The sequence below is a fragment of the Macrobrachium nipponense genome, chromosome 8, assembly GCF_015104395.2.
Source record: "Macrobrachium nipponense isolate FS-2020 chromosome 8, ASM1510439v2, whole genome shotgun sequence".
Classification (NCBI taxonomy): Eukaryota; Metazoa; Arthropoda; class Malacostraca; order Decapoda; family Palaemonidae; genus Macrobrachium; species Macrobrachium nipponense.
Genome location: NC_087203.1, coordinates 11,710,070 through 11,723,119, shown reverse-complemented (window position 1 = coordinate 11,723,119; position 13,050 = coordinate 11,710,070). Strand labels below are relative to the sequence as shown.

Here is a 13,050-nt window from a genome sequence, read left to right as displayed (position 1 = left end):
ATTGGGAGCCAGAAGGTCTCCTAGAAGAAAAGAAGTAGGAATAGATTGCTAAGCTAGGCTGTTATTGCTGTGCTATTTTATTTTCAAACAAAGCAAAAATTAGCATTAATGCAATAATATATGGCAATTTTGTTATTGGAACTCATGTCAGTGGCTTTTTTAACATAGATATAGAATTTGAGGTCACTGAAATGGTAAACCGGGTTAGTCTAACTTCATATTTAAGAAATATTGCCTTGATAGTAGTTCCCAATGAAGTCTGACTTATGGGCCTTAGTGTTTACTAAAGGCCAGTATTTCCTTTGTAATATTTTATGATCAAGCTAAATGGATTTTGTGATATAGAAAGTCCCCAGTTATCCTTAATATTGGAGATCTTTTCAGTGCCGCTACTTCCAACAGGTATTATTCTGCCAGTAGTGGCATCACAGGTGCTGAAAAAATTGTGACACTACTTTTCCCAACAGGAATATGAGAATTACTCTTTTGTGATGGTGAGCTTTGTCAAACAAATTAAAATCTTACAGATACTGATTCTATATAAATTTGGTATGATAATTCCAATAACCAATGATTGTAATTATGTACCAACTGATGTAGCTTATAACCTTTACCCGGAGATTGGGAACAGACCAGGTTTTGTAAGGTTGCTCAGTACCATGGTTAAATCCCAATCTAGAGCTTTTAGTTCCTTCGGGGAACAGGACTGCTCAAAACTCTTCATTAACATAGCCCTTTTCCCATGGAGAAGAAATGTCTCGGCACATCCATTAGAAGTTCCAACAGGTCCAGAAACCATTCTGCCTTTGGCCACAATGGGGTTACCAGAGTCATCTTGAGGTTCCGAGACCGCATCACCTTGTTCAGAACCTAACTGATCAGGCAAAACGGAAGAACTACGTATACGTCCAGATTGTCCCATGGGTGTTGTAGAACATCTTCTGCTACTGCTTCTGCATCCAGGACTATTGAACAATATACAGTGGTCCCCCCGTATTTGCGGGGGATGCGTACCAGACCCCCCCCCCCCCCCCCCCCCCCCCCCCCCACCGTGAATAGTTAGAATCCGCGAATGTTTGGAACCCCTACGAAAAGGCTAAAAACAGCCTATTTTGATAGTTAAAACACAAGAAAAACCACTAAAATTTTTCATACTTGGTTTTTTTAAGTCTTATCACAAAAAGTGCATTTTATGATGAAATTTATAAAAAAAACCAGGAATTTGTAGATATTTCTCATAGAAAAATACAGCGAATGCGAGAATTTTCCGCGAATAATGCGGGGAAACGTTCCCGAGAGAAATCCGCGAATGTGTGAGTCCGCGAATATCCGGAGAACGGAAATACGGGGGGTCCACTGTACTTCCAATTTTTTGTTGTACCTGGTTGAGAAGAGGTCTATGATTGGCCTTTCCCACAAGATGAACATTCTGTCTACCACTTCCTGATGTAAGGACCAATCTGTTCCTAGAATCTGGTCCCTGTGGCTCAATTTGTCGGCTACATTTCTTTTCCCTGGAATATATCTGGCCCTGATGTCTACTAAGCAGTCTACAGCCCACTGATGAAGTTGAACTGTCATCAGGTGTAACTGACGAGATACCAGGCCTCCTTGCTTCTTTACATAGGATACGGATACTACTGTGGTGTTGTCTGACATCAATACCACTGATTGTTATTTCACTCTCTCCTAGAATTCCTGTAGTGCTAGAAAGGCTGCTTTTAGCTCTAGCCCATTTATATGGAGTTCCCTGTCCTTGTGATTCCACTTCCCCAAAATCACAAGTTCCTCCATGAGCGCGTCCCAACTTTTGAGCAACGTATCCGAAAACAGCAGGAGATCCGGAGAGGGTTGCTGAAGGGGAACTCCCACTGTCAGATTGCTGTCCTGCAACCACCACAGTAGGTATTTCTTCACCTCTGTCAACAAGGGAATGTGCTCGTATGGGTGATCTACAGATGTTGACCAAAACTCCTTCATCCTCCATTGTAAGGACCGAAGATATAGTCTCCTGTGTAGCACCAGCTTCTCCAAGGAACTTAGGATTCCCAGGACTACTTGCCACTCTTTTGCTGGTTGTGTTTGTTTTCCTAGAAAGACAATCACTACTTGTTTGCGTTTCTCTACCCTCTGGTCTGAAGGGAAAGCTTTGGCCTTTACTGTCTCTATAATCATACCCAGATACACCAGCCTCTGACTGGGATCCAAACTCGACTTCTCCTGGTTTATCACAATGCCTAGGCAGTGACAAAACTGTAGAAGGATATCCCTGTCCCAAAGTTATTTTTCCCGGGACTTTGCTATCACCAGCCAGTCGTCCAGGTATCTTATTAACCTGATCCCGAGTATGTACCCATGTCAACACGAGAGTGAATACCCTTGTAAATACTTGGGGAGATGTTGTCAATCCATAGCACAGGACCCTGAATTGGAAAACCTTCCCTGCAAGACAGGCGGAGAAATTTCCTGGAAGACTGATGGATTGGGATCTGAAAGTATGCGTCCTTCATGTCTATTGTCAGCATAAAATCCTTGTCCCTGATTGCTGCTAGAACCATCCCTGGAGTGTCCATTTTGAATTTGGTTTTCCTTATGAGCAAATTCAATGCTGACAGATCTATAACTGTCCTCCAATATCCACTGGCCTTGGGTACACGGAAAATACGGCTGTAAAACCCCCTTGAAGGAAGTGTTACTTGATCTACAGCTCCCTTCTCCATCATCTTCTTCACTTCCTCTTGCAGGATAAGAAATTTCTGAGATTCCTGAGAGTAAGAGAGGTGTGGTAATGGTTGTTCTATCAGGGGTGGAGCAAAGTTGAAGGGAATCACATATCCGACTCTGAGTACATCCACCACCCACTGCTCCACTCCAAATTTCTGTCACACCCTTCAATGATTTGCCAGGCATCCCCCCACTGGTGTGACTAGTGGTGAGAGGCACCCATCCTATCGTCTTGAACCTCTCCCTCTGCCCCTACTATCCCTCCCTCTATTGGGTCTATTGTGAAAGGGCTAATGAGCTAACTTCTTCTTTGGGGAAGCGGGTCTTACTGATCTAGGGGAGGGATTATGTCTCCCTGGTCTCTTTTGAGGTATTTGTTGGAGTTGTGTTACCTCACTAGAATTAGCATGGCTTCCAGATGCTTTATTAACTGACTGTTTGACTAATCTATCATTAGTCATTCTTCTTCTATCAATAGCAGCCTCTAGTATACCTTTTGGCAACAGCAATTGCGACTCTAAGATATCCCCATTCAGAATTGCTAATAGGGAATCCAAATCTATAGTGCGGCTTAATCTAGCCAATGCTGCATCTCTCCTCATCAACAGGATATTAGCCCATACATTGGCACTCAAATTTGTCAAGTACGAAATTGCTTTTGAACCAGATTGAAGCAATCTGATAAACATTGCCTCATCCACTAGTCTCCTTGTTGATTCTGAGGATGTAATTTTAGCTACTGCCATTGACCAAAGGTCTAACCAAGAAGAAGTCTGAAAGACAAAAGCCTCCTGACAAGTCATCAATTGGCATTCCATCTTTACCTGATCCAAGGTTAATCCAGGTTTTAACCTTACCACATCTGGGTTGATTTGTCGTGATAATAATGGAACAAAAGGTGTCACATAATATTTTCTATGTCTCAGTAATGGTGGAGGAATTAACTTGAATGATCTTTTTGATCTTAAAGAATTATCACTGCATTAACATGTTGTAACACAGACCGCATGACTTGAGCATGGTCATTCATATGACAACTTGGTATCATTTTTTAGTCCTAATAGCACGTCAATTCCCATAGGAGCTATACAGGCAGGTGTTTCAGACCTCGAGAGATTATTGAATTGATGAAACAAGTCAATCACCTCCGCATACAAAGCCAGAAACTCCTGATTCTCCCCTTCCTCCGATTTCAAAGAATTCTGCTCAACCGCAGGAGAAATTACTTCACTCCTATCCTTTGACAAATGTTTGTGTGCGTCATGGCCGTCCGACCGTGACCGCGGCATCTTTGATCTCCGACGGCTGTTGTTGGCTCGATCTTGAATAGCCACCAGGTGGATGCGACCGCCTAAATGCTTCTATCATTCCCCATGGCCGTGGGGGAAGCTGACCTTGATCTTCTAGCGTCGATGCGAACAGCTCCTTCCATCAGTGTATCCGGATGGGTTACCAACTCTTTACTATTTGACATTTTAATGGAAGCTTTTTCATCCTTTCTTCTTATTTTAAAAGGTCTTACAGAAGAACCGTTCTTTGCCGATTGATGTCCGCTTACTGTTGATTTCCCCAACGGCAGTAGTGTATCTACTAACGGTTTTGTCCTCACCACTGGCATCATCGTCTCAGCCGCCATTCCAGTGGCCGTCAACCCTTTCATCCATACGGATGTATGTAAATGGCGGCGGTCGTTGTCATTACCTTTACCAGCCACTGCCTTCTTCACTTTGTTGTTGACAGGGATGTGACAGTCCTGGCTCGAAGATGAAGAATTTAATCTTCTCCTCTTGGCACGAGGATCAGTCACGAAGTCTCTTAGCCTCCAACGCTTGACTGGTACATGCGGTGAAGTCATTAAGCTTTGCGATGACGAACTAATGCACTACTGAGTCTGAAAGCATATTCTTCTCCGGAGGCAATGAGGATGTGAGAGAGGCAGTAGGCTGTGACGTCACCACGCTTGATGGGAGACGCTGAGCAGCTACTGCTGGTACCCCTGTGTGTGCTGCAAAACTGATTCCAAAATTCTGCATAGCTGGAAACATTAGTGTTGTTGCCGTTGCCATAGGGTTCGTTCCCATACATTGCTGTCCAAGTGGATGCGGGACACTCATAGTCGAAGGACCCGGAGGGAAGTGCGACATCATATAGTGCGATAGCAACCCTTCCAAGGTTGGTACGCCTGATAGGCCTAACGCCGACCACATTCCTTCCATCCTCTGTGCATTGGGGGCTGAAATCTGGGACAAAGATGGAGATGCTTCCCCTCTTCCTGCTAAGAACGACGGAGCGTAATTGCGTACAAAATTACCCAAAACCCTTCCAGGGTATGGGAAACATCAAAATCAGGTGATGAAACATATAAAGCAGTCTGATGTATAGCTGATACAATAGAAACTGAAGATGCTTGGTCATCCAAAGATGGCGGCGTCGACTTTCTTTGGTACTGACCTTTCATATAAAGCTTCATATATTGTTCTACCGACCAACCATAACAAACTGAAAAAGGATTGGCAATAGTACATACGTTTTCTCTGCACCTACTACATGTTGGGTGAGGATCCATAGAGACCAATGTTAGGAATCTTGAACAAGGTAACCCACTCACTCCAGGGTATTTCCTTTGTCTCTTGCAAGATCCCAAAGAAAGTTCCCCTGGTGAAGCAAAATTCTCCATATCTCACAACTTACACACACCTAACAGATCACACCCATACTGAGATCACCCAGAGAAAGAAAAAAGGAAAATTATGAAATTAAACGGTCAAACTGAACCGGCTTTAAAGAGATAAATAGCAATCAAGTCCTCTCTTAAAGGGGGTACGAAAGTAACTGATAAGTCACGGGACGCCCAGGGCATGCTGGGAACTACAATAGTCCCTGGATCACAATTTTTTTTTATTAATTCTACCGGCTTTCCAGCTTGGCGTTAGTATTATCCTAATGTTAAGACCGAAGGTTTGTTTTGTATATGAACAACAAGTAAGTTTTGAGAAAAGAGCAACAAAAAAAATTTTGGACCTTCAAAAATCCTGAATTTGGACATACTGAACAAATTATTCCTACATCGTTATACCCAGTTTTCTCTGGCACATCCCATAGAGATAAGATATTTTAGGGGGTAACAATTATATTTTCGTTTCAACTTATTTCATACTTGTGTTGCATGCTTTTTTTTGTACAACTTCTTGTTCACAGTGCTGTACAAGCAATAAACAAAATTGTCCATGAACCAATCTGAAGTTTTTTTTTTTGCAATATGTAACATTTGAAGATATGTTTATTTACAAATAAAACTGTCTATAAGAGTGTATAACTCAAACTTGATCCTACCCAGGATCATTGATGGGCTTTTTAAAATTTTGTACAATCTGTCTTTCACAGTGCCAAAATTGTCCATGAACCAATCTAAACATAATTTCTTAAAAATAACATTTCTGGATATGTTTATTTACACACAAAACAGTGTTCGAGTACAGCTTACTTGATCATATCCTGAATTACAGACATTTTTTAAGTTATTTTTACAGATTGTGGTTCACAGTGTCACACAAGAAATGAACTAGTGTTAATAAACCTAATAATATTTTTCTTAGCATTATAGTTTCAGGATATGCTTATTTAGACATAAAACAGTTAAAACTGTTAATAACTAAAATTAGTTTCCTCCTCAAAGTTCGGCAGTTGGCGTGTCCCTTCCCTTAACAACATAACCCGATTATGAAGGCTTTTCCAAGTTTTGTGAACTTCTATTAACAAATATTATATAAGAATACCACAATATATATTTTAAAATAAAATAACATTTTTTTTATGGTTGTGGCAATCTCATATTTATCTTAATTCTTCAGTACTTATAATGTATGCTCTATTTTTCAGCAACTTACATTCCCTTAGAATTATTTTGGTATAGTACATAATTTTACATTTTGATTACTTGAATTCAATATACGTACTCAAGTAATAAAAATAAAAAAATTTTACAAAGCATGCAGGTGATACCTGTTTCTGAGCTGCCACTTGTCTCTGCAACTGGTGAACAGATTCATCAAGCTGTTTAATCTTACGAATTGCCTCTTCATCTGCAAGTTTCTTCCGCTCTTCTCGTTTGCTTTCTTGAAGTTTTTTTACCTAAAATTACAATACCATTTTTCCTAGTTATATAACAATACTTAAGTGACTATTGAGAAAAAATAAATACCATTTTACTGAAATGAATCAATATCCATACACCAAGACTGTATTGTATAAACATTTCATTTGTATTACAGAATTTTTTGCACTATAATGTATACCTGTAAGTTGTATCAGTTACATATTTTCTAGCAACAAACCTGGGCTTTAAGTTCCTCTACTTCCTGCCTTGCTTTCTTTTCTGCTGCCATGAGCTGTACTTTATCTCGCTGCTCCTTTCCAACACCCTTGTACATATCTAGCAGCAGTTTCAATTCACGATATTCATTGACTGCCTTTCTATTTAGTACAAATAAACTTGGTTAAAAACCATAGCTATGGTAAATTGGAACTGTCAAAAATTTATACCAAACAAACTGATAAGAAGAGTTCGCTTTAGCTTCTAGCTTATGAACTAAAAACAGCCCTTTATATAAAAGAGAAAAAGTATATACAGTGGTACCTCGACATACAAAAGGCTCAACTTACGAAAAACTCAAGATACGAAAGCAAATACAAAAAATTTTACGGCTCTACATACGAAAATTGCTCAAGTTACGAAAGGTTGTTACTGCAAAGTTCTGAGATTCGCCCGGACCACCGAGAACTATTTTAAAACTAGCGCCCCGCCAACTGAGTAAACTCGCCACCATCCTCCCGCTCTCTCATTGGTTCCTGATGCTAGTCACCCCATAAGATCCTGCTCTCCTATTGGTCAGCATCTACCCCTTGTGCTTTATGTATTCAATTGGTAAAAGGATGCTGTAAATTGAAAAACTTATTCATGCATTACATTTAATAAAAAAAAAATTAGGTAAAGATAGAATAAAGAATAGAAATGAATGGTTATTACGTATACTGTTTGGTAGTTTCAGTAGTTGAAGAGAGAGAATGAAAATTTATGGCTTACTGTGTACTAGGAAAAGTGATTGCTTGGCGATTGTTCGGTACTCGTAAGTGCTGGATGTAAACAGAAGTTTGGAAGCTTTTTTTTTTTTTTATTATAATTAATGGTTACTTAATAATTATTTGAAATGAGTACATGCAATACATTTAATAAAAAAAATTGTGAATTAGATATCATAAAATATAAAATAAATCAGACTGCTATCATCGAAGCCAACAAATACGTATTTTTTAGAATCCTTCTTCTGTTTTAATATTACGTTACGTATATGTTTCATTACAGCTGTCAGTAACTCGGTATCTCCATTAGGTAAAGATAGAATAAAGAATAGAAATGAATGGTTATTATACTGTTTGGTAGTTTCATTAGTTGAAGAGGGATACTAATGAATATTTATGGCTTACTGTGTCCTAGGAAAAGTGATTGCTTGGCGTTCGTTCGGTACTCATAAGAGCTGAATGTAAACAAACGATTGGAAGGTTTTTTTGTTTGTTTGTTTGTGTATTATAGTTAATGATTGATTAATAATTATTTGAAATGAGTACACACTGATTATTTATACATTTTATTGTCATATTCTAAGCTTTTAGCTTCTTAGGTTTAGATGTCAGAATCATAGACTAGGCTACAGTAGCAACCGCTAACATAGGCTAGGCTTATTGCTAAGGGACATATGCTAAAGTCCTAATATATGCAGTAAAAATGGGGTTGAACATTACATGGAGTTGAATGTTACTCAAGTATGTACAGTATTTTGCCTTTTTGGAATCACATTTCTTCCGTCGGATCGGCTTGTAACCCTAGAACATGTGTTGTAGGCCTGGAAATATAATTTACTGGAGTGTTTTTTTAGGGCTTGGAATGGATTAGGCATTTTAAATGTAAAATGCGGTTCAAAATACGAAAAACTCATGATACGAAGGCCGCCTCGGAACGGATTAATTTCGTATCTCGAGGTACCCCTGTATTATTAATTATTACTACAATTTATATCTAAGGGCGGTGATCTGGTTTTAATAGTATGGTAAAGACAATTTTTTTTTTGACAAATTTTTTATATGTAAAACAAACCAATGAACATGACAAAGATTTAGATGGTAAAACCACAATGAAGAAGAACTGGATATAAAACTTGTATATATTCTTACTTGTGTTCTGATTTCAGGTTCCGAATAATTTCACTCTCTCTGGAATCTTTTGCAGGGGGAGCATTGCTGGCTTGCTTGCTTATATTTGTATCTTTACTTTCTTTACCTTCTTTCTTTGCTTCCTTTTTAATCTTTTCATCCTTTTTATCACTTTCATCATTTTCCTGTGACAAGATACATACCAAAATTTAAATACATAAATATTAAATACAAATTTTGCAAACCATAAACAACTTAAATCTTAAATAAAATCACAGCTACCACTGAGTAACCATCAAAAACTGTAGTTTCATTTTACAAGAGATGTTACTAAACATAGAAAACATTCCTACTTGGAATGTTTTGCACTGTAACAAAGACACTATCCTGAGAAACAATACATATCATGCCTGAAATACCTTGGTCTCTTCTTCAGCCTCCTCTTTCTTAACATCCAATCCCTCAGGTTTATCTTCTCCACTTGGGCCACCAGCACTGCTTCCTCCCCCTCCTCCTGATGGTGTCCAAGTTTGTTGATTAATAGCCGTAGCTGGACCAGATGAATCACATGATTCACTGCCTTCTTCTTTCACTGCCTGTCGAAAAAGTTAATATCTACGTAATACAGCATTCAATGAAACTATACTGATCCAACAAACTGGTTTGTACTATAAGAAGAGCCATAAAGTGCTCCGCCATTTTTTCGCAGGGGTAGATTCCAGAAACCAACAGCGGAACTGCAAAATCCCCTCTAAAATTACTTATATATAACTTCTTATAACTGCCCAATAACCTGCACCCCTTAAACTATAACACATATAAGAGCCTATCTTAAGACAAAATGTACCTTAAATTATCATACTAATTTAATATCAATTCAAACATAAATACACCAAAACAATCATTACAAACCTTCCCGAGTCATCTTAGGTTAGTACGGTTTTACAAATGTTACTCTCATATATATACACTCCCTAAAATGCTTATAACAACGATTTACCCATTCTCAAATATTAATGTAAACAGCAAAACCAATAATCTCATTACCCTTGTATACATAAGCATAGCCATTTTCTCTCATAGCATTGAAGTTGTCCTGTTTTCTTTACAATTAAAGTTATCGCATTGAAGTTGTCCTGTTTTCTTTACAATTAAAATTATCACTATCTTTTTTCATAGTGCAACACCATTTATTCACTAAATACTGTATTTTTTAAAATTGTGCTCATGACTAAATACAAATTTTTCTGATAAAAATAATTTACATTGTATGTGCTTATAATGTAGTGATGTATCAGCTAGTTAGCTCTCTCTCTCTCTCTCTCTCTCTCTCTCTCTCTCTCATCCCTCTACTCTCTCTCTCTCTCGCTCTATCTCTCTCTCTCTCTCTCGTCGCTCTCTCTCTCTCAGAATGGGCAGACGTGACAAGTGGAGTTCCTCAGGGTTCTGTCCTTGGCCCTCTCATGTTTTTTATTTATATCAATGACATTGGTGTGGGATTAACAACCCTCATGCCAACTACATGCTGCTTGGGAATGACATAAAGAGTGTAGATGAAGAAGAGACCCTTGGAGTTATTATTACCAAGGACTTAAATTCCACAAAAGTGCATAAAAGCTGAAAAGAAGGCACAGAAACCAGTGGGATTCATAGAGGCAGTTCAAATACAGAAACAAAGAAATGGTGCTGCAGCTCTAGACATCAATAGTTAGACCTCATCTTGAATACGCAGTATAGTTTTGGTCACCAACACTAAGAAAGGACATAAATAGATTAGAAAGGGTACAAGCAAGAGCCACAGAGTTAATTCCATCCATCAGGCAAATAGGTTACCAAGGATGACTAGAGAGCCTGAATATGTATGGCTTAGAAACACGATGATTGCAAGGACAAATAATAGAAACATTCAACTATCCAAGCCTCTGTCCTCTGTTGCTCCACCTTTCCCAAAATCTGTTACCTACCGGTGCATGAAGGACATGCACATCACTCTCAGCTGAGGGTCTAAAAGTGGACTCCTTAATAGATCTGGCTGAGAATCTTATCATCGTACGGGACTTGGAGGGAAACTTCTTTCTACCCCCACAAATGGGCTGTGGCTGGAGAGGCAAGGCAAAAAGATCCTAGGTGAACTTCTTTTGGAGGACAGGTTATTTCCTTGATCCTTGAGGAAATACATAAGAATGGTCTAAGGCAGAAAGAGTAAGGCCAATTTCTGTACTGAAGTTCTCCCTTCATTATAAATGGGCACCAAAGCTCCCTCTTCTCCAGTACTCCCATCTAGAGAGTGCAGCTATTTCAAGGTATCTGTCTCTAATTGCCTTGTCTGCAAAAGACAATACTCCTACCCAATCTGCAGTGAAGTGCTTTGCAAGAACAGGGCAGTCTTCCATCTTCTTAGCTGAAGCTCCAACTGTCCAGTCAAAAAACCTTAATACCTCAAACACCTTTAAAATATATTTAATGGGGTGGTCCAATTCTGCCACAGAAACCATTAACTAGGCAGAAGAAAAGGTCAAATGCCAAGGCAAGTCAATTAAGCACAAGAAATCCCCTGGGAGGAGGCAGAGACTCCCAGGGAAGGATCTTCTGTAGCGTAAGTAAGATATCTTCTGCTCCTAAGTCTCACAGGAGGGTAGGCAAAGGCTATCTTGCCCTGTTCCCTCTTTTTGGAGAGCCATTCATCGACTTCCCTCAGACTTCTTAGAAGAGGACAAAACCATTTTAGCCAGACAATAGCTGACATCAGGCTGATTCCTCATGAGGAAGATAGAAGCAGGAGAAACTGGAGCAAAGAATGTCAAGATAGGGAGCAAAGAAAAACCTTAACAGCGCTGCATAAGCTGACAGAGCCAGTTCCTGATCCACTTCCCCTTCATCAAAATAAAATGGAGACAATAGAGGGTCTTGAAGAGGCTTAACCAAAACGGGAGCCTTTTGTAAAAAGCCCATAATCCGCCAATTGCCGCTTGATGGGCGTTAAAGATCGGTCCTTAGACTCAAGCATGGAAGAACGGAAGTCGGGTGCTTGGCTGGTGCTGGGTGCTTGTCAACTGGTGCCACGAATGTGGGAGACAGCAGCCACTCAAAAGAAACCACTGGTGCTGAATGCTTGGATGAAGGCACTGGGCACCTGGATGACCAGTGGTGCCTGGAAGAGGAGAGCTTCTTACAGCTCTGGCCCAGGGGCACCAAAATACAGTCAAGAATCAGAATGTTCAGGAGAACGATACTGCGGGCTAGGCCAGTCACTGTAGGAGGGTTGAGGGCTGAGAGGTGGCTCCCGAATCAGCCCATGATTTGCTTGATCTTTTTCTTGCAAGACTTAATATAGTCCATTCTTCTACTTGTCCTGTATAGTTTTTTACAGCTCTAACTCTATTTCCCCTTTTTGCATTTTGGTATTTCTTCCATTGTTTCCTCTACCACATCTCTTTCTATTGCCTCTTCTGCGTCTACATTCCTTCTCCAGTTCACTATTATCTCCTCTCCTTCCTGCCTATCTACATTTCCTTCATTTGGGCCATCACATCTACTTTTCACAAGATGTGATTTACCTATTATAGCAGATATCTTTTCTGCTTCTGGTGATAGTCTTTGAATCCTAGTAACGCGTATTCTAGCTACTTCTCTTAAAGAGTCCCCATGTTTAACTACTACTGTTTTCCCTGATACTCCCACTACCTGAGCAGGTCCTCTCCATTTTCATTTTCCCTTATAGAAAACCTCATTTTCCCACCACTGCCTCTTCAAATTTATGTTCTCTGATGTTTTTGTTTAACGTAATTCTTATTACGATTCATTTTTTATAAACACATCTATGGCCTTGTGCATTGCATTCAGTGTCCCTTACCATACTCTCTTCCATCCCTTTCTCTCTGCTTGCAGGACTTGAACTCTCTTCTCCCATTAGGTTAGGCAGGAAAGGGTTTTTCCAAATACTAATTGGTTAGGAGAGAAACCTCCATTATTGATTAGGCAGTTCCTAGCACTCACTACCCATTTCAATGCTTTGGACCAATCTACTTCCTCATCCTCCATCATCTTTCTTACACTTCCCTTGAACATGCCTACGGTCTTTTCACATAATCTGTTGCTCCATGGAGATTGCCATGCTGT

At 39.6% G+C, this 13,050-nt stretch overlaps 1 protein-coding gene across 4 annotated transcripts in view; it reads right to left on the bottom strand.

The window, feature by feature from the left end:
- The window catches only part of LOC135222612 (E3 ubiquitin-protein ligase Bre1-like), a 244,141-nt gene that overhangs the window by 43,195 nt on the left and 187,896 nt on the right, over nucleotides 1–13,050 (bottom strand). For all 4 annotated transcript variants that reach the window (XR_010316299.1, XM_064260707.1, XM_064260709.1 and 1 more), the window contains 4 exons: nucleotides 9,351–9,527; nucleotides 8,953–9,116; nucleotides 7,059–7,197; nucleotides 6,727–6,855 (listed from right to left, as the gene is read on the bottom strand). Coding sequence is in view for 3 of the 4 variants with exons in the window: in XM_064260707.1 (XP_064116777.1) it covers nucleotides 6,727–6,855; nucleotides 7,059–7,197; nucleotides 8,953–9,116; nucleotides 9,351–9,527 (609 nt within the window). In the remaining variant the exon portion in view is untranslated. The remainder of the gene's footprint in view (nucleotides 1–6,726; nucleotides 6,856–7,058; nucleotides 7,198–8,952; nucleotides 9,117–9,350; nucleotides 9,528–13,050) is intronic.